This window comes from Dicentrarchus labrax, unplaced genomic scaffold (assembly GCF_905237075.1).
Source record: "Dicentrarchus labrax unplaced genomic scaffold, dlabrax2021, whole genome shotgun sequence".
Lineage (NCBI taxonomy): Eukaryota > Metazoa > Chordata > Actinopteri > Moronidae > Dicentrarchus > Dicentrarchus labrax.
Genome location: NW_026136704.1, coordinates 16959389 through 16978871, shown reverse-complemented (window position 1 = coordinate 16978871; position 19483 = coordinate 16959389). Strand labels below are relative to the sequence as shown.

Genomic DNA, 19483 nt, shown 5'->3' with positions numbered 1-19483 from the left:
CACACACACACACACACACACACACACACACACACACACACACACACACACACACACACACACACAGGCAGGGACTCAAAGCAAGCAGACCGAATGACAAAGACTAGTTTATTTTTCCGTCTAAGGGTTTGTTGACTGCCTCTGAGATGAAAAGGCCCTTCTTTAGCTCTGGATTTAGAACTGGTGTGAAAATCCACCGTATTGTTATGAAAAGGTTCCCTCAGCACCAGAGGCCTGCAGTGACCGACTGCTGTGTGGACGGTCTAAGACATGGCAGCTGAAGCCAGAGATGCAGACAAATAAATACTACAGTACTTCCTCTCTGATGCTGTGTCAGTTTTGTTTTTTTAAATCAAAATTTTTTATGACCTACTTTACCTATTGCAGTAATGCTGTCAATGTAGGGAAACTAAACCATGCTGTACAATAAAACAGTTAAGAGCTTTACAGTTAAATATTAGGAAAGCATCAAGAATTCATCAAAGGAGAAAAAGCTGTAAATGATATACAGAAACATTATCTGAGATTCCATTCCCTCAGGTCCAGGCAGACTGTTCCACATGTGGCGATGATAAAAGCTTCCTGTCCATAGGTCACAGAGCTTACTCTTGGTACAGCTAAAAGGTCTCTGCCCATGGATTTGAGGGATCTAATATCTTAAAAGCATGTCTGACATTCAGTATACTCAGTTGTTTTGAGATGTGAAAGTGGTTGGACCTTATAGATGATCTTGGGTCTTTGTGAGGAGGCTTGTTGCAAAATTTTGGACTATCTATACAAGGTTTTCTTTAGCAGTTTAGATGAGAGCAAAATGCAGTTATGAAGGTAGTCAAATCTTAAACATAACTGTGTGTCATCTGCATAGAACTGAAAATACCTTCAGTTGCCCGTTTTTTAGGTGCATCTTGCTCTAACTAATGTATCAATAAATCAATAAATCCTACATTCAAGGTCATAATGCTTAGTTTTTGTTCAAGCTGTCTAAGAGACATGTTGATTCAACTTTATGGTCATTTAGGCTGTAGTAACAAACTAATATTTAGCATACCTTCAGTAGATGTATCCATTATCTAGAACTCCAGGGTTCGTGCTACAGCACATGCTACACAATTTTAAATTGTTTTAAAAATATTACTGGGATCAAAGAGCGTGAAGGCATGAAGTCGACTTTGTACAGCAGTTTATTGTCAGCCACTCTAAATTGGGCCATGTCAGCTTTATTTCTGACACAGAGTGAATGGGCAAGAGACATTTAAGGCTTTCAGATTAATACACATACATTCAGCAACCTCATCACATTTAGGAGAGAACGTGATATTGTTTTGGCCATTGGGCATTGGATTTAAGAGGCTGTCAGTGAGTTTAAAAAGAACTCTGGGGATATGGTTCAAAAAGGAACTTGATGTGCATTTATAACGACATTGCTGAAAATGTTCTAGCTCTATCAGCCTCTCCAATTTTCTCTGCAATGGAGATGAGAAGAAGGTGACTTGCTCTTGTATGTAATTGGGCCTGATCCGGAGGGTCAGTGGTCACTTTGACTCCCAGTTAACATTTTATTATTTTCAAATATATTTATCACAGGATGAGGAATACTTGGTGGCAAAGCAGCAAATATTTATCTTTCACTGTGAGTGAAATGATCTGAAACAAATGATTTGGTTTTCAATAAACTAATCAGTTCCATTTGACTCACTCTTTAATCTAAACTGAAAATATTTTAGTCACAATTTTCAGATGGTGTTAAATGAATACAAATCTGATTTATTCCTCATTCATTTAGAAAATGATGTTGAATCTTGGTGTCTGTATGACTGTAAGTATGTATAAGTAAGTGTGTACTGTGTGTAGTGGCAGTCTTGAAATAAATAGACCACAACACCACCAGCAGCAACAGCAACAACAAAACAGTGCAAGGATGAGCTGCTTGTGTGCTGAGAGTGTTGGTGGAATTCAATTTCCGATCCGATCATGAGAGACGCCTCAAAGAAAAACTGAGAGCAGGGGAGGTGGTCATGACGGGAAAGGAGCTGTGGGTGAGAAATCAGGGTTTGAGATGGATTCCCCCGAGAGAAGGATGCAAAAAATTGAGGAATTAAGTATGACAGGGGGAGGAAGGATAAAGAGAACAAGCAAAGGAATACAGAGTGAGAGCAGAGGAGAAATGAGGAGGGGCCGAACAGAATGGAGGATAATGCAGAGCTGAGAGAGGGAAAGACAGACCCTCAGAAAGGGAAGATGAAATGAGCCAATGAAAATAAAAAGGTGAAAAGGCTGCTGTCTCTGCAGTGACAATAAAAGAGGCAGATTGAAGGTGTGTGTGTGTGTTGTGTGTGTGTGTGTGTGTGTGTGTGTGTGTGTGTGTGTATGCATGCATGTGTGCATTTGCACACGAAGGTGCAAGGTTAAAAGGGTGGCAGAACCGCCTCAAAATTGTTATTTTGCTTCATCTTTGGGTAAATGGGAAATACTTGTCAGTAATAACCCAGCATGGTATGTGTGAGTGTGTGTGTGAGTGAGATGGGAAATAATGGGAAATGCTTGTCAGTGATGGCTCTGCATTAGTAGTGTTAGGTCCCCATGGATTGAAAAAAGGAGCCCAAATGACAAAATCGCAGCAGGGAATTTAACCCCGTAAGTGCTGGTGTACAACAGAGACTGTTCAGTGCGAGGCTTCACATACACACCCTGAGCAGATACACACAAAAATGCTGGTAAGGCTTAAAATTTCAGCTGTTCTTGAAGAACACCACGTTGGTCCAGATGGACACTTTTCAACAACTGTTGAATGCATTGGCACAACACTTTGTAAAGACATTCATGGTCCCCTGATGATGAATACTCCTGACTTTTCCTCTAGTGCCAATATGAGGTGGACATTTGTAACCTTTGCGAGGCAGCTGGAGTAGCAAGATCACTAAATAATGAGATTACTTTTCCAAACAGTTTACAACTATGACTTCCCAAATTGTCTGGTGCAGTCATTCATTCATTAAATGATATGTCTTGACAACTAATGTCTTAACAACCACAGAAATCCCCAAAAAGCCAGTGAAATCCTGCAGAGACTGATTATTGAGCTCTCAAGCTTGATATCTGTTAATCCTGTCTTAATACCCCAGTCTTGTAGAATTTAACTTATTGAAAACAAAAATCTGTTAAATTTGTAGAACAACAGAACTCGATTCACACATTGAGGCCATTAATAGTATCCCATAGCTCCTTTTATATGCATTGATGCTATTCTGTGTGTTTTAACACAGATTATTACTATATTTATCTTCTGTGTGCTGTAAAAAAGTCTTTGCGGTTCTTTTCCATTTCACATGCTATCCTAGAATGCATACTTTGTTATAATAAATAAAACAAGAGAAGATGTCAATCCTATATGGTGAATAACATCACTTCTCTGATTCGGCTGCAAAGGAGGGCCGCAGGCTGTTTGTAGTACAAAGTATAGGAACAGGATCAGTGGATAAATAACCACACAGAGAGAGTAGGTTCAGCATTGATGTTTTACTAGAAAAAGAAACCAAATGGAAAGACAGAAACAAAGAAAGAAAGAAACCATGTTAAAGCCAGAGTGTTGACAGCACAGCAGTCAGCTTTTTGCTGTCTATGCATGAGATGTTATGTGCTGGAGGTGGCAGAGAAATAAATACAACAGTATCATGTATAGTTTAACTGCCTGGTGTGTCTGGTGTGGCGAGAACTAGATCTGTGTTAACCGTCTCTTTGCAAATGCATCTACAGTAGATACCCACTATTTCCACTGTTTCTCTCACTGGACTGCTGCACTGCTGCCGCACTGATCCCCTGGGCTGAGGGGAAGTAATTGGAAAATGTCTAACTTGTTCGTTTCAGCCATAAAGAGGGTTGTTGTGTGAGATACTTGCTATAGATATTGTCTTCTATGTTATGCCTTTCGTGTTGAGTTTGACTTTAATACATTTAATTCAGGACTGATGCATGATGAGGTATGTGTCGGAGTGTAAGAAAGAAGTAGAAGTTTTTCTGTGTTTTTTTCTTTTTTGTGAATTGTCAGTTGGTGTTTCGAATTCTCAATTCATCTCTCTCCCGTTATTTTGCAGTATATCAGGGCAGAAAGTAAAGTCATTTGTCATTGCTGAGATGCACTTTGTACAGAGAGTTCTGTCTCACAGTGGGACAGATAGGGGAGATTAAAGCACAAAGGGGGAAGGGGAAGACACAACAAGGGAAGGAACAAGGATGAATTGAGAGTTGGAGGTAGGGCACAGAAAAACAGAGGCCAAGAGGACAATGAAGAATAGAAGATTTGAGCAGGGCAGAAAACACAATAAGTTATTCCCACATACAGAATCACTGTATTATGTCACAATCTCTATGTAATCATCACCACCATGCTAAGCTGTATTACAACAAAGTAATTCAAACTGAATGTGAATCCATAAAAATATATTGTTTTCTTTTTTCTAATTCTTCCTCAGATATTAATGTGATGTATATTTTCCTCTTCCCAAGGCTGGCAGTAGGTGGATGTGCCAAAACAAACAGGCTACCATATGGTATATAACACATTTTTAAACATTTTGTCTGACATTATGGATCCAATCTTGTCCCCAAAAAGTGCAAACCCTGCTCAGTTTGAAGTCATGTTGAATTTCAATCTGTAACTGACTCACATCTGATGAGAAGACAAAAAACAAAAAGCACTGAGGCGATATGAAATGCAACACAAATGCTACACTCTCCAAATGTCAGACAGCATTGTTTCCTTACAGTACAGTAACCACAGCGGCCCTACCTCTCTAGAGGCCTGCCTGAAAGTGTTTTCATTGTATGGGCTTCAGTGTTGAATACTGGCATCTACATGCTGATTTTCGGGGGCCTGTGCAGCCCACCAATAGAAGACATTGGGGTAAAAACACAGCTGGACAATGAAAAACAGTGAATAACTACTGGTGAAACAGACAGACAGGCAGAAATAAAATTGTCCAAAACCTCTCATGGTGCTGGAGTGATCACTCTGAGCTGACCCTGTGTATGCAACAATGTATGTGCGTGCGTTTTCTACGTGTGTGTCCTTGTGAGTGCCAGATGGACATTCAGTGTTGAGTAGGACACACAAAGACTGTGGCATATTAATATTCTCAAGTTATCAAAAAACAGCCATAACAGAATGTATGCCATGGCCTCTGACAATCTGTGATCAATGTTTTCTATAGCTCTCTATAGACGTATAGATATATATTTATTTGTATTATATATAATATGTAGATTTATAAAAAAGATTTGATCTTAATTACAAGTAGTGGCATTTTCTTTTATATTCATTATTGCAATGAATTGTTATCTAAGATGATTAAAAAAGACAAGTGAGTTCTGTTTTGCTACGCAGTTATTTACAACAGTTTTAAAAAGCAAGCTTTCTGATAAGGTACCTTTCCCCGGCCACTGGAAAAGACTGAGGATCTCAAATGACGACCAAACTGCCTAACTGAGTCATTACTTTTAGAGAAATTGAAAACTGTACTGAAAGGTTTTTATAGTTCAAGTCAAATAAAGCGCACACAGCATAGACCAGCGGATCTCAACCTTATTGTGGCCCTTGAAACAAATGGTTTACTACTCTAGTCTACCCCGCTGTGGGGGGAACGTGCAAAGAATGATGAACTTTGATTTGCCTCTTCAGTTGCCCAGCTATTTGGATTAATTATTAAAAGGACATGGAGGCAGAATTTGTTTCCACAATTGAAAGGTTTTATCCCCAAACGTGTATAAACACAATATTTATTCCCATTTTCTCCATCATTCATTTTGCAAACGTCTATAAGGTCCCAGTGTTCAGGTTGAGAAGCACTCTGTTAGGTAGCCATATGAGATCTGCCCATGTGTTTTATTTTTTCTTTCCATCACTGAATATACAGTTTAAACCTTGCCTTTACCACTTGGCAAAAAAGCAATCATCAACTTGCTATTTAGCATTTCTACTGTCATGACGATGCTGTTGATGACGGATTTAGTTAATTACTACTGTTTATTTTTTTCTTTTACAAACCCCTGTGAATTCTGCGGCTGTGATCAGCCACACATATGTGTTTGGAGGTTACTTCTGTTCTATATTGGCTGATTATCTCGCTTGTTTGGGGCGAGGAATCACTCTATATGCGTAGTAAGAAAGCATTTTCATTCAGTTTGAACAGTCCATGGCAAAGTAGCGGGTTTGCACAGTCCGAACGTTCAAGGTTACAGTTTTCTGGTCTTCTAAGGGTGATAATACCTGGCACTCAGTCTTTGCAGGCAAGTTAAGATGACAATGACCATGATGATGATGATGATGATGATGATGAAAACAATGATTGTAGTCTTAGTAAGGCGTTGTCAAGGGGTGTGGCTTATTGGCCAACGTTGTCCAATGACTACAAAGCAGGAACAGAGTTGTTTGGTTGTCTTTTTTCTTTTTTTCACTGTCAGCTGTGATCATCATCTTTAACACTATCATCATCATGATCAGTTGTGTGGTCATGTTCACAGCTCATAGTTCATTTCATGTAAGTCTGTGCTGGCTTTCCTGTCGGTTTGTTGATATCAGGACGGTATCCTCCCAAAAAAACAATAAAATGAATGCTGCAGGCAAGTGTGATAGTTGTCTTTTTTTCTCCACTGTTCACTCCACATTTGTATTTCACTTGTCTCTTGTAAAATAAGTCAATGGCAGCAGTAAAGTGAGATGATGATGCGCAGTGTGTGTGTATGTGTAATCAAGTGTGTAAAAATGTGTGTTTAGTGTCTCTGTATCTGAGTATTTGCATTTGAGTATATGTAATTATATGCATGTTTCTGTGTGTGTGTGTATGTTATGCATGAAAATGGTATGTGCGTGATCGTATGTAAGCGTGTGTGTGTGTGTGTGTGTGTGTGTGTGTGTGTGTGTGTGTGTGTGAGTGTGTGTCCTTGTCGAAGTCTGTATGTTTGTGTGTCGTTAAGGCACGGAAGGTGTTTTTGGTTTTCAGGGCAGTCCGGAGGAGACCACTGCAAGGCCGGGGTGTCGGAGGGAGGCGTGGCCAGCATGCACGGCTTTGGGGCAGTCTGGCGTCAAGACGCGGCCATTCTCCCCCACACTTCCTGTGATGGACAGACGGGCCTTGTTCCGCATGGCTTCAGAAAAAGACAGCTAATGAGAGAAGAGATGGAGGGGAGGACAGAGAAGATGGTGGAGATGGCAGAGTGGAGATTTTGTTTGAAAAATAATCATTTTATAAGCACAGAAACTGTGCAACAAATGCAACCACTTGCATAAAGACACAGACATTTCTATACAAAGACATGCACAAAAAACGCTCATACATGCATGTGCCTGTACACACACTGTACACACAAGTATGCTAACAATTACAGAGGTCTGAAGGTGCAATCACACATATAGTTGAAATAATACTACTAGTGGTGCAAGTTTTTCTTTTCAAATTCAAGTCTATATTTTCATTTTAAGGCTGACATTTTAAGCAACCTAGTGCTAAAACAATTAGTCAAATAATCAATGTGTCATCGTCAAATTAATCATCAACATTTTGTGATTGATTTGAGACATTTTTCAAGCAAAAAGTGCCAAACGTTTGGTGGTTCCACCTTCTCAAATGTATGGATTTGCTGCTTATATCTGTTCTTTGTATTATTGTAAATTGAATGCTTGTGCTTTAAATGTGTAACATTTAGGAGGATCTATTGGCAGAAATTGAATATAATATTCATAGTTGTTTTCATTAGTGTATAATAATCACCTGAAAGTAAGAATTGTTATGTTTGTTACCTACAGAGGGAGCAGGTCCCCTTCTATGGAGTCTGCCATGTTTCTACAGTAGCCCAGAATGGACAAACCAAACACTGGCTCTCGATAGGGCAGCTCAAGTAACTTGTTTACTGATGAATTTGAACTTCTAACTGAACAGGATTTATCACAAGTTGCTTGGAAAATATATTATCTGTATACTTATGTGTTGTACATCACAGTTTGAATGATTTCATTCAAACAAACTGAACTAAAGGTAGAAATAGCCAAGACATCATTTTAATTACTTCAAACAGGCCTTGTGTGAATGCACCCCAAACTATACATTCAAATGTCACTGAAGGGCTACCACACTGTGCAAATGCTACAGTAACATAGTTTTACTAAAGGCAAAAGTAAATGTAAAAGCAGGCAACAATCAACAAACATGTACATAGTAGATGAGAGGATTTGGGTTGTAGACATCTGCATTTCAGAGGTGACCATGCATTTTTGGGATCTGGGTTTCACTAATCGGAAAAAAGTTCAGGTGAGGATTTGAAAGGATAGGATTTGGAAGGTGAGGACTTTGAAAAGACAAAAGGAAAACATGAAGGAGTGATTTTTCTTTCAAGGTTTCAGATTTATAGAGAGGGAGTGACTATACTGCTCAGAGTAGGGTGACACTTCACACAGACGGGCTACTCTGTGATGTTTTAGTAAAGTTTGTGCTGCTGTCGAATGAAAACCTCATATCTCTGACAGCCAAACAGCTGGATATCCCCACTGACTTTTGAATTTTTAACAACATGTGCTGAGTTAATTTAAATTGCTGGTGCTGTGACTGGGACAAATGCCTCTGTTGTAACTGGTTTTCCATCAAAGTCACTGGCAGTCCATAGGGAATAACCTCTGTAAATAATGCTAGAAAAGAAAACATGGTTCAGTTTCATCTTCGATTGCTGAAACACAGCAATTTGATATTCTGGGTATAAACTAACAACCTTTATACAGTAGCTTGTCGTAAAAGCCACCTTTGGATAAATGAATTAGAGGAAAATATCTAAAAATAGAGGCATTTAGAACAATTTACGCTGCAATTACAAACAGCCAACTGTGTGTTTGGTAATACATTGCCAGAAACAGACATAAATTTACCCCCCCCCCCCTCCTCTTTTAATGAGTGCTGTTATGCTGATGTACAGCTCAATTAAAAACTAAAGAGAAAACATGGAATAAACTTCTCTAGAGGAACATCTAAGATCATTTTCAAGAAACCTATAATCTTTTTGAAGATGTTTTGGATGGTATTATTGCAACTTGGAACTCTTTTGGATGATTAAAGTTAGGGAAACAGGGCATACCTCCAGAATACAATCATAGAGGGAATGCTGTTAGCTGTGGTAAAACATACAGTTAATTTAAACTTGGCACCATTACCTTTGCACAGATAATAGCCAATATTTTGTGTACCGCATTTAGCTGTCTTTATGTTTGCATCCTGGGTATTGATCCTGATAATTATTTCAAGGTGATCATTAAATATGACCTTATAATGCCTCTAAAAAGGCTTGTTAAGCAGCATCATCAAACTGAAGTCCAATGTTTTCTTTCACTTCAGTTAATTGCTCTTTTACATCAATAAATGTAAGTCATGTTTTTACAACAACATCACTAAGTAGCCGTTCTATATGAAGTGTTTACTTCATCAATTATTCCTCTGCATAACACTAAGTAAGTGGGCTGTTTTGAAGTTGTCAGGGGTGGAATAAGTCAGAGTGTCTGTTTGGACCATCTATAACAGGGGTGCACAACTCACTACAGTTTATGGGTGACACATTATAGGTGCAGTATATGGATAAGGAACAGTGCCAACTTCTAGCAGCAAGAGCAGGGTGAGGTCAGTTCAGCACACAGAAGAAGATTTTTGTACCCTGGTTTGCTGTATATGCTAAATACTTCTAGTTCTGGTCTGCCTGATTTATATTTGAAATTAAACACCTATTAATGCAGAACTATGGCTGCATATCAGGTAATTCAAATAAAACCACCATTACTATTTTGATTAGCTGCTGTGATTAACTATAGTCAAGACTAGAAGTTAGATTAGTAAATATTATCCCCATAAGGGATTAGCTTATAATACATAGACAGGAACTATTTGTGAAAGGATTCAGAATAAAAAAAAACTATCTTCCACAAAATCAACTCAAGGCTGCAGGTTGACTAAAATCTATGGACAATTAATTAAAAGCAATTAAAAACTCCTTTTGGGTAAAATAATCATTCTCCTATTTCACTTCCCTTTCAGTTCCCTTAGTAACTGAAACTTTGCTGATTACATGTTACCTGAATGAACAAGATTAAATCGGTATTTCAAGGGAATATTTGAAACTTTTCTCCAAGTGTCAGAAGTTTCACTCTCACTAAATTGGTTTGAATTGGTTCGGTATGAAGTTGCATTAAAGGGCTCTTTACAAACAGGGCATTCGTGTACCCCAGCTCACAAAATACTTCATCCATACGTCTTTCTGACATTGCAGTGGTGCTCCAGGAATTACTAGTCTAGTTACAAAAATTATCTTGAGATATCTATCACATTAAGGCTGAAAATGTTTTAGTCAGACCCAAATCAGTGATAATTGGTGTCCACACGTTAGCCAATTAGTTTGTAGCTAGAAGCAGTCACAGATTTTAATGAGGAACACCACAGTTTTTTTGCTCTCAGGATAGTGAAACACCAACCTAGACTGCTGCTACAACCTTAAAATAGTTTATAATTTATAATGTATCCTGATTATTATTAGAGCTGATATATCAGAAAGGCCATTTACATTAATTCACGTTTTGTTGAGGTCAATAAAAACTGGACGACAGTATTAGGTGCAGCATTGGCGCTAAAATGTTAAGTCAATTAAGTGAATTGATAGTAAATTAATCAGAATCTGTTTTGGTTTTGTTTAATTATCCAAGTCATTTTTTAAGCAAACATGTTAAACATTAATTATTGTAGTTTAATCTTCTAAGAGGATTTGCTGCTTTTCTTTGACTTATGTGACTTTCTGTGGGTTTTGACGGTTGGTTGGACAAAACAAGCAATCATTCTTTGAGAAAATAAAGTAAAGATTGAGATTAATCAATAATGAAAATAACCGTTAGTTGCAGCCCTGTACAGTATATGAAAGCCCCTGAGGAGGGAGTTGTGCATCCCTGCTCCATCATTATTTCCTCAACTGTTAGTTGAAATTACAATGCAGGTGCCTAGTCAAGTCATGAGCCAAGAGCATCACCATCAATGTCATCATCATCATCATCACCATCATCATCATCATCATCTGCAGCCAAAGACGATGGAACCAAATCTGTAGTCACACAAATCTAACCCCAACCTAACCAGGGGTAAAGTGCTAAAGAATGAAAAATAACAACGGTAACAAAACTCAAATTTAAACCAAAAATATATATGTATATTAGGCCAATAAATAAACAAAACAGCCAAAACAAGCTTTCAAGAAATTAATAAAAATCTACATTGGTTCCACAATGCTTGACCGCATCCTCATCACCACATGAAGAACAACACGGTTGCGTGGGGCTGCGGCGTCAGCCTCTACATCGACAATACAATAATCTACAGCACCACCACCATGATCAACACCACCATTACCCCACCTATATGGGAGCCTCTAAATCCTACCCCTATATCTTGACCCCCTCGGAGCCGTACACGTTGTACCCCTCCCTATAAGTGGCTAGATTCTGGGTGCTGGGGGAGGGGCTGGGGCAGTGGGGGGGGCTAAGGTCCACCTTCATGCGCTTGGCTTCGGCCCGTGACTTGTAGCAGAACTCGACCAGGGCCACCAGCATGGCCAGGCCCAGGCCGCCCACAAGGATGTAGAAGACCCCGGCCACGTTAGACAGGCTCAGAGCCTGGGATGACTTGTCCTGGAGAGAGGGAGAGAGAGTGGGACGGGGGTTCGGGGAAGAGCGAGGGACGAGGAGAAGGAAGAGTCGAGGTATAGAAAGCAGTAGAGGGGCAGAGTGAAAAGAGAAGGAGTCAAGGGGGAAAAAAAAACAAAACAAAAATTGACGTAAAAGGGAAAATAGAAAACAAAAGGGATGGAAGGAGCAGAGCAGGATTAAAATCAAGACGTGTGGTTAACGAGAGGAAAAAAGGCAGGTGTGATGGGAGAGGAGAATAATAGGAAGGAGTAAGTGGGAGAAGGATGTGAAGGACAAAGAAAGAAAGTAGGAGGTATGAGTATGAGAAAAGAGGTGGGAAAAAGCAGACAGAAAATAGGGTACAGTGGGTTAGACACATACAGAGATTGTCAGTGTCATTTAGTGACAAAATCTGGTTATACAGTTGCAAATGCACAATTCTATGCTACTGAAATTACAGTTGTTATCACTTCATTATGTATTATCATACAACTACATTCTACAACTACAATTATTACTACTATCACCACAACAGCTACTACATACGGTACTACACATCTGTAACAGTCAAATACATTCTACATTTCTACAACTATAAGCTAGTGATATCAAAGCAGCTTCAATCAACATTTAATTTAAGTCAAAAAGAGAAAAGCAGTCATACAGCAGGCTTTAATCTGAGCGGTGATGACATTTCACTGCAGTTTTAATGGAATTTAAAGGCTCCAGTAGTCTTAACATCTGAGAGCAGCACCCATGTTTAATATTGTGAAAATGTTCCTGTTTAAGAATTTCTTTTCTACTTTGAAACATAACAGTAACACATTTTTTTTTAACTGGGGAGATATAGGGTAAATTAGCTGTAGCATTTAATAAAGAAAAATAGGAAATGCTTAATCTTAGTAACGCTTTATCTCACAGGTCCATCATCATTTTCTACAAATTTTGTAGTGAGTTTCCTGAAAATAACGTTATATATGTTCTAAACATAGAGAAAATGAAAAAAGTGGAGTGAGTTGTGAGCTTACATCTATGTAGTTGTTGATTTCCAGAGGAAGGATCTGTTCTACTAAAACTCCAAGTAATTAAAGATTTAGTTTGCATTTGTAAGTGAGAACTTTATTCTCAATTTTTGAGTGTTCAGCTGGCCTGCTGTGCACTGAAGTAGTCATACTCTAGTAATTAATTTGTGTTCATCTAAATCTATAATTGCAAGTGAAAAAATTGCTCTTTATTTGACCTACAATTAGTACCAAATAACAGAGTACTTACAGATACAATATTAATTAAAATATATGCACCTGTAAAATAAAGTGTTACCATGCATTACTCCAAATTATGTGAATAAATGGATAGCATAGTCATGAGGCAAAAGCCAATAGTTGTTAACAAGTTGCTAACGCTACAGCTAAAGAAACAGTGGTATTCTCATCTGGTGGATGAGTTTCAGGCTACCAAAAATGGGCTAGTGTATAAGATAAAAAATAAAAACATGGAAGTGAAAATTGTGCTAATGCTAACTGTAATGAAGATGGGATTGCCACAGATTGCTACAGAAACTGAACAAGAATTGGAGTTAATCTGATGCATATTTTCGTAAATGTGGTCCACCATCAAAATAGAGGAAGGAAACATGTTGCAGGAGAAATCACTAAATGGACAGTTTAGTCTACTGTGGTCATTCAAAATAGGTTTAGGCTAATTGTGACATTGAGATATTGCTATTGCTAAAACAGTAGTTGCAGTAATCTGGAGCGTATTCAGGATGAGAGTTTCAGGCTAGCGTTTTGTGGGCCGCAGCGTGAGACTGACCTTACTTCCAGAGTCCTTGGGTCCACACTCTCCCTTGTCATACCACCATTTGTTTTTCAGTTTGTCTAAGACGCCTGCTTCGCTCAGTTTCAAAACTGCAAGGTTTACCGGGGTTCTTCGCGTGTAAAAATAACATAAATAACATCATAGGTCATGTTATTTTATGTTATTAGGGTATTTCACATTTGCATTGCACAGCTCAGTCATATAGAAAAGGTACTTTTGTTTATATCAAGTGACCTAGCATGGATCCCACTGAGTACATGCGTGTATGCTCGTTGAGGAGGGGCTGGGGGGAGCGAGGAGCTAAGGCGAGCTACAGACATATGAGTGGGACCCACCTTTGTCACTTCAGGTAACACACCCATACTGCCCCAGCTGGTCCTACACTTGAACCAGATGCAAGTACTGTTAAGCCAGGAATACTGGCGCCAGGCTAGCTCTGTGCTACCACTGGGAGAGTGAGAGCGAGACAGGTTTGAATATGCAGATGAGGATTTTTATAAACTCTACAGACTTTGTAGGCCAGATGAAACTCCTATCTTGTTACATGTATGATCTGTTCTTGTTGCACTCGGATCACACTTGACTTCCCTAATAAATGTTTTCACTGCAAAGCAACTTACAGGTCGCTCAGTTGATCCACTACTTTCGTCCTGACTCAGAAATGTCAACAATTTAAGGATGGATTGGCATTACATTTTGTACAGAAATGTACGGTCGGCAGTGACTTTGATTGTCCTCTGATTACTCATCTAGCGCCACCAGCAGGCTAAAGTTTTCACATTCAGTTTTCCTACTGGATGGATTGGCACAAAAGTGTTGGAAATGGGCATCAATGGTGTCGTATTAACATTTTCTAGCTCTTCAACATGGCCTCTGATTGCAAATCAAGCAAACTGGTCTTATGCTGAACACTTATTTCTACTCTTGCATAAACACTAGTTGTGAACAAGCCTCACATTTTGTAATTCAAGATTTGATAATAACTTACTTGTTAACCCCAGCTACTAGCACGTAAAAGATGTGTATGTGAGATGAAATGATAATGTCACTTGCAAGTGATCTGACTCCAAATTAAATTAGATCTGGGAAATTATACTGGTGCAGAGTCTTCTTATTGTGTATGTGGGCTATAGTCTCTAACCTCAGACGAATCAATGAACTGGTTTTTACCTCTCAATTAAAGGATTTGCTTTATTCCAAACAATATATATGATATAGTTATATGATAATAATATGATTCTAAGATGGTATTGTTATTGTATAAAACATAAGAGATACTGTAGATTTATAAAATGAGTTAAATTACAACTCTACTAAAAGCATACATAAGATAACAATAATAATTTCAGGACCTAAAAGTAACAACAGATTGGTATTAATGTTTGAATCTTTAACATAATACGAAACAAACTCCAAATAGAATTGTTGAAATCCGACAAACGAACAAGAGATGCAGGAAACTTTATCCTGTAGTTGCATTCTGTTGCTATCAATTATTCATCCTTCCCATTGCCTCAAGTCAACCTGAGCCTAAAAGAATCTGAGAGCTACGATTACACTTGGGTCTCGTTTTTCCATTAAACGTTTTAACACCCGTTTCATCTGCCATGTACTTGAGCAATAGATGCTCGGTTGTAGGAGGAGTGATAAGGTTTTGTGTCTCTCTGTCAGTCTGTCCTCTCCCCAGAGCTGCCACTAGGGGGCAAATATTCCTGTCTTGACAGTAATTGCTCTCTTTATTTTTCCACCTATCCATCACTGAACCCTCTTCCTATTACCTCACACTCTGTCCTTTCAGAGGGGCATTACCAGATCAGTACCAAAATGGTTATTATCATTAAATGTGCTTGATTTATCTTGGCAGGCACTCACCCGCAAAGGGGACATATTTCCCTGCATGATATTAAAAATGAACAATTTTCTGAGGATTCAACATAAAATGATATAACATATTGATCTTTTAAAAAAGCATTTTGGTTTTGTTCTGGGTCTCTAAAAGGCACAGCCAATTGATTTCTTTCAAAAATTACCTTATTTTAGGGTTTTCTTTAACAGAAAATAATATTCTCTTCTTCTGTATCTCAGCAAGCTCAAGTGTTGTACCTTTGTCACTGTGTCTGAACCTTTTATGCAAAAAAAGGCACACACCACTGACAACAGATGCAACATTGTGCCTATTTTTGTGGCTGCCTGCTATTTCTTGTGGGTGTCTCAGGAGATTTTAGGGTGTCACTTTTGGCCTCCCTGTTTGCAGCGTGACTCTTTGCCAGGGCAGATGCATGTGTTACACTCCCAGGACGGGGGCTGTCGCGGGCTGCCTAGCCGGTGAGCGGCCCCCGTCCCCCTAGTGGTGGGGTGGGCAGACAGAGAGGGCTAACCTTGGAATCCCCTCCCCCGCTGCCACATTCTCCTTTGTCATACCACCACTTGTTTTTCAATTTGTCCAACAGGCCCTGCTCGTTGAGCTTTAGAACGGCCAGGTTGACCGCGTTTCTTTAAGTAAAAAAGGAGGGACAGATAAGATAGTTTGGTCAGAGCAGAGGATGGAGGGACAGACAGACAAGATGGACGTGGACCACAGCCAGGAGGAAGACGGGGCGGGAAACGAAAAGGAGAGGGAGCAGAGGGGGGAGAAATCAGAGGGGTTGAAGGGACAAAGGTGGGTTAGTGGGAAGGATGCACCCCAGACAACGCTCTCTCTTACTCTTTCTGCTTCAGATTCTTTCTTAAAATGGATTTGAGTTCTACTGTATCTCTCCTCTATCACTCCCCGGTACCAGACTGCACTAACAGAGGATGCTCCACAGTGAGTGTCAGATTGCTGGTATAAACTGTGTTAACCAGGTCTCTGCAGCCTGCTGATGGTGCTCTTGTCCCCTACTGCTGCTCCCCTACCTTTTTACTACTCTGTGCGCGTGTGTTTGTGCATGTGTGTGTGTGTGTGGCTCCAGTTTCCTACAGCACTCCTGCTCACACCCCTGAAGGGATTGACCTCCAAACAAAATTCAGGGACACAGGGCTAAATATCAGGCATTCATGTGGTGTGTGCACATGTATTCACCTAAGCTTTTTATATCTGGAAAGAGAAGAGCTGCAACTTTAAGTATATTATCAAAATCAACTTGCTGATATTTCAACCCCACTTGAAATTGATAAATCACTTGTCTGTTGAGACGAGTCTTACCGTTGCCTTGTGGTGCAGCTGATTGCAAAGGATTTTTAAAAGGTTTTAAAGGTCATTGCTTTATCAAAAGCTTCAACATTCAACACTTGAGAATTGGCTTGTTAACAAAAGCATTCCATCCTTTTCTTGATACCCAGGTTTGCTTAGATATCTTTAAAATAGATTTTTTACCAACAAAGCATACCATGTCAATGCTATTCCCTTAACTCTCTGATCTCAGACTTTAGTGTCAGTCAGTGGCACTACAGTATATCACAGGCATGAACTGTGACCAGGGGCTGCTTGGAATATGCTTTCAATCTGAACAGCTATGTTAAGATTTAGAAACGGGTTGGTAGTATCATAAAGTATATGAAAGATTATATTATATTTAGCCGAAACATGCAAAAACAGTGCCTCTTATAAGGCAATCCGACAGCAGTTTTATGAGACATAAAGAAGCAAAAGTGTTCCTGCAAATGTCTGCCTCAATATGTGGCCTCTTCCCCTTCTGTCGACTACAAAACGTGGCATTAGGAGCTGAATGATTTTGTTTGACTTTATTCCCTGCATGCCCTTTATAAATTAATTTTGTCCTGTCTCTCCTTCTTTGGTACATCTCCACTTTTTATTTTTATTTTACAGCTACCTGTAAAAGACTTTCCCGTCGTTCTGTTCTCCTGCCACCCACCACCCTCTGCGGACCACTCTTTTGTTTGTGAGATGCTGTTATCAGCTGGGCTAATCTCTACAAAAAGGGCACTGCAGTCACTGCCTACTTGTTTGTTAGTCTGCCCCTTTGTCTGTACACCTGCCTATCTGGAAGTCCTATCTCATCTCAGTGTGTGTTGGTAGGAGCTGGCTTATGACTGAAAGGCTTCAGTTCAGTTCAAAGTAAAAACACTCTTGCAACACTCTCTATTCACTATTTATCTGTGTATTCGCATAAGTTTTGTATAAGACATGTACTTATTTTGGCAAATTGAAACTCTAGTAAAGATGGTCAAGAGACAGTGTTCTCTAGGGTGATCTAATCTACAAGCCATGAATAATCTCCTCAACGCAAGAGGTATGGATGAAAACAGTTCAAACATATCTGTGTCAGTCATGATAATAACAGTCACATGTTAATAATCATATCAAAAGTGGCTATACTTCAGAAAGCATACATTCCAAACATTCATTATAATCACCATGGTATTCATTCTCCATCAACATCATCAAGTCAAATTAGAGCTGTGATTAGTGATCCGAGAGGAGAGGCGGGCTCACCTGGCATGCACACTCCCAGCCACATGTGTGCAGCCGATAGGGTTTCCGCTGATTGGGAGAAGCCAGAGACAACCGTGGATAGTCCCAGGAATGTTTTCTGGGTGGCTTGGGGCTTAAAAAAGGGACATATCCACCCACTGTCTGTCACTTTTCCCTCATAAACGGAAAAACCTTTGTGTGAATAACAAGAGATAAACTACAGTGACTGGGGTTTGAGGGGCTTGTTTGCACCATATGCAGAGGAAAGTTATAGGACAGGATGTGATGCTGATTTGCTGTTTGTGTTTTTCTTTCATAAGGCAAATCTGAAACGCTGACAGAGAGAGAGAGAGAGATGGAGGGAGAGAAGAGAGAGTGAGCGGTCCTGGCTTTGCTGAATTTAGTCAATTATTTTCCCCCAGCAGACAAAGTTGCTATACTGCTGTCACAGTCAACTGGAAAATTAATTATTTGCATTTGAAACCTATTTGGACAGTTACTGTAGACTCAAGTTTACAAGCAAGATAAACAAGTGTCTGCTGAGGGGCAAACAAAACAAAAGGACTGACTTTAAAACTTCATTCACTTTCTCATTCATTTCCTCCAGCGTGTGCTCTCTTTATTAAGATTTACACACTGTTCTTTAAAACTACTGGTTACTCCTTGATCTGGGTTTAATTTGATATTGTCCAATTACCATTATTGTTTGTTTTTAAATGTAGTTTGAGGAGAATCTTTTTTCTCATTCGTGACTCAGTATTTTTGATCCTGTATTATGTTTAGTTTCTAGTCCCCCCATTGGCCAGGCCCCTCTACTACCTCTAATTTTAGTCTCCTGTTCGTCTATAAATTCCCCCTCGTGGCTCTGGGTGTAGTGGCAGCAGTCTGAGGTTCTGCCCCTCCTTGCGGTCATATGCAGTTAATAAATCTCTCCTATAATAATCATCATCATCATCATTATCACCATCATGACTACCATCTCTGAGGATGAAAGGAACAAAGAGACGAGACGACAGACAAATGGACAGAGTTACCTGTAAGGTGGCCCTGTGGAGAAACAGAGCGATAGAAAGAAGAACGAAAGAGGGGATGTGGGCATAAAAGGATGACAGTGACGCAGGACTTAGAAATGGAGCTAACAGGCCCTAAATTAACAGCGAGATGGCAGAAAAGAGGAGCTGAGAGAGACAGACAGAAAAAAAGGAGGCCAGAATGAGAAAGATAAAGAAAGGTATGATGAAACACATAATCTGCATATTCAACATACTCATCTATGTCGCTGCTGCTGGGTGAAAACCCATAAATCATCTTTGCTTCTTTTCTTTTGGAGTTTATAATAATAAATATATAAATTGCAATGGTGCCAAAATCTTTATAGTTCATTGAGTCCAATTCAAAAATGGTCTACTGTAACTCAGTTCTTAAATTTATGTGGGTGAGACATTTTCACCCGACAGCAGTGACAGGTTAATCTAGGTACAGTATAAAAGGCACAGCAGGGTAGGTGGAATATCGCAGCAATAGTACAGTATCAGCTTTGTTACTGTCTCCTATTGTTA

The 19483-nt window shown here is 39.4% G+C and overlaps 1 protein-coding gene across 6 annotated transcripts in view; it reads right to left on the bottom strand.

Moving 5' to 3' along the window:
* Positions 1 to 3501: 3501 nt before the first annotated feature.
* gria4a (glutamate receptor, ionotropic, AMPA 4a) overlaps positions 3502 to 19483 on the bottom strand; it is a 105195-nt gene continuing 89213 nt past the window's right edge. The window contains exons 16-18 of one of the 6 annotated variants that reach the window (XM_051396560.1): positions 15889 to 16003; positions 11558 to 11695; positions 3502 to 7156 (exon numbers count right to left, since the gene is read on the bottom strand). In XM_051396560.1, the coding sequence (XP_051252520.1) occupies positions 6992 to 7156; positions 11558 to 11695; positions 15889 to 16003 (418 nt within the window). In that variant the 3' untranslated portion in view covers positions 3502 to 6991. Of the gene's footprint in view, positions 7157 to 11447; positions 13620 to 15888; positions 16004 to 19483 lie in introns of those variants that run through there. The other 5 variants (XM_051396561.1, XM_051396562.1, XM_051396563.1 and 2 more) reach the window with 5 other exon arrangements.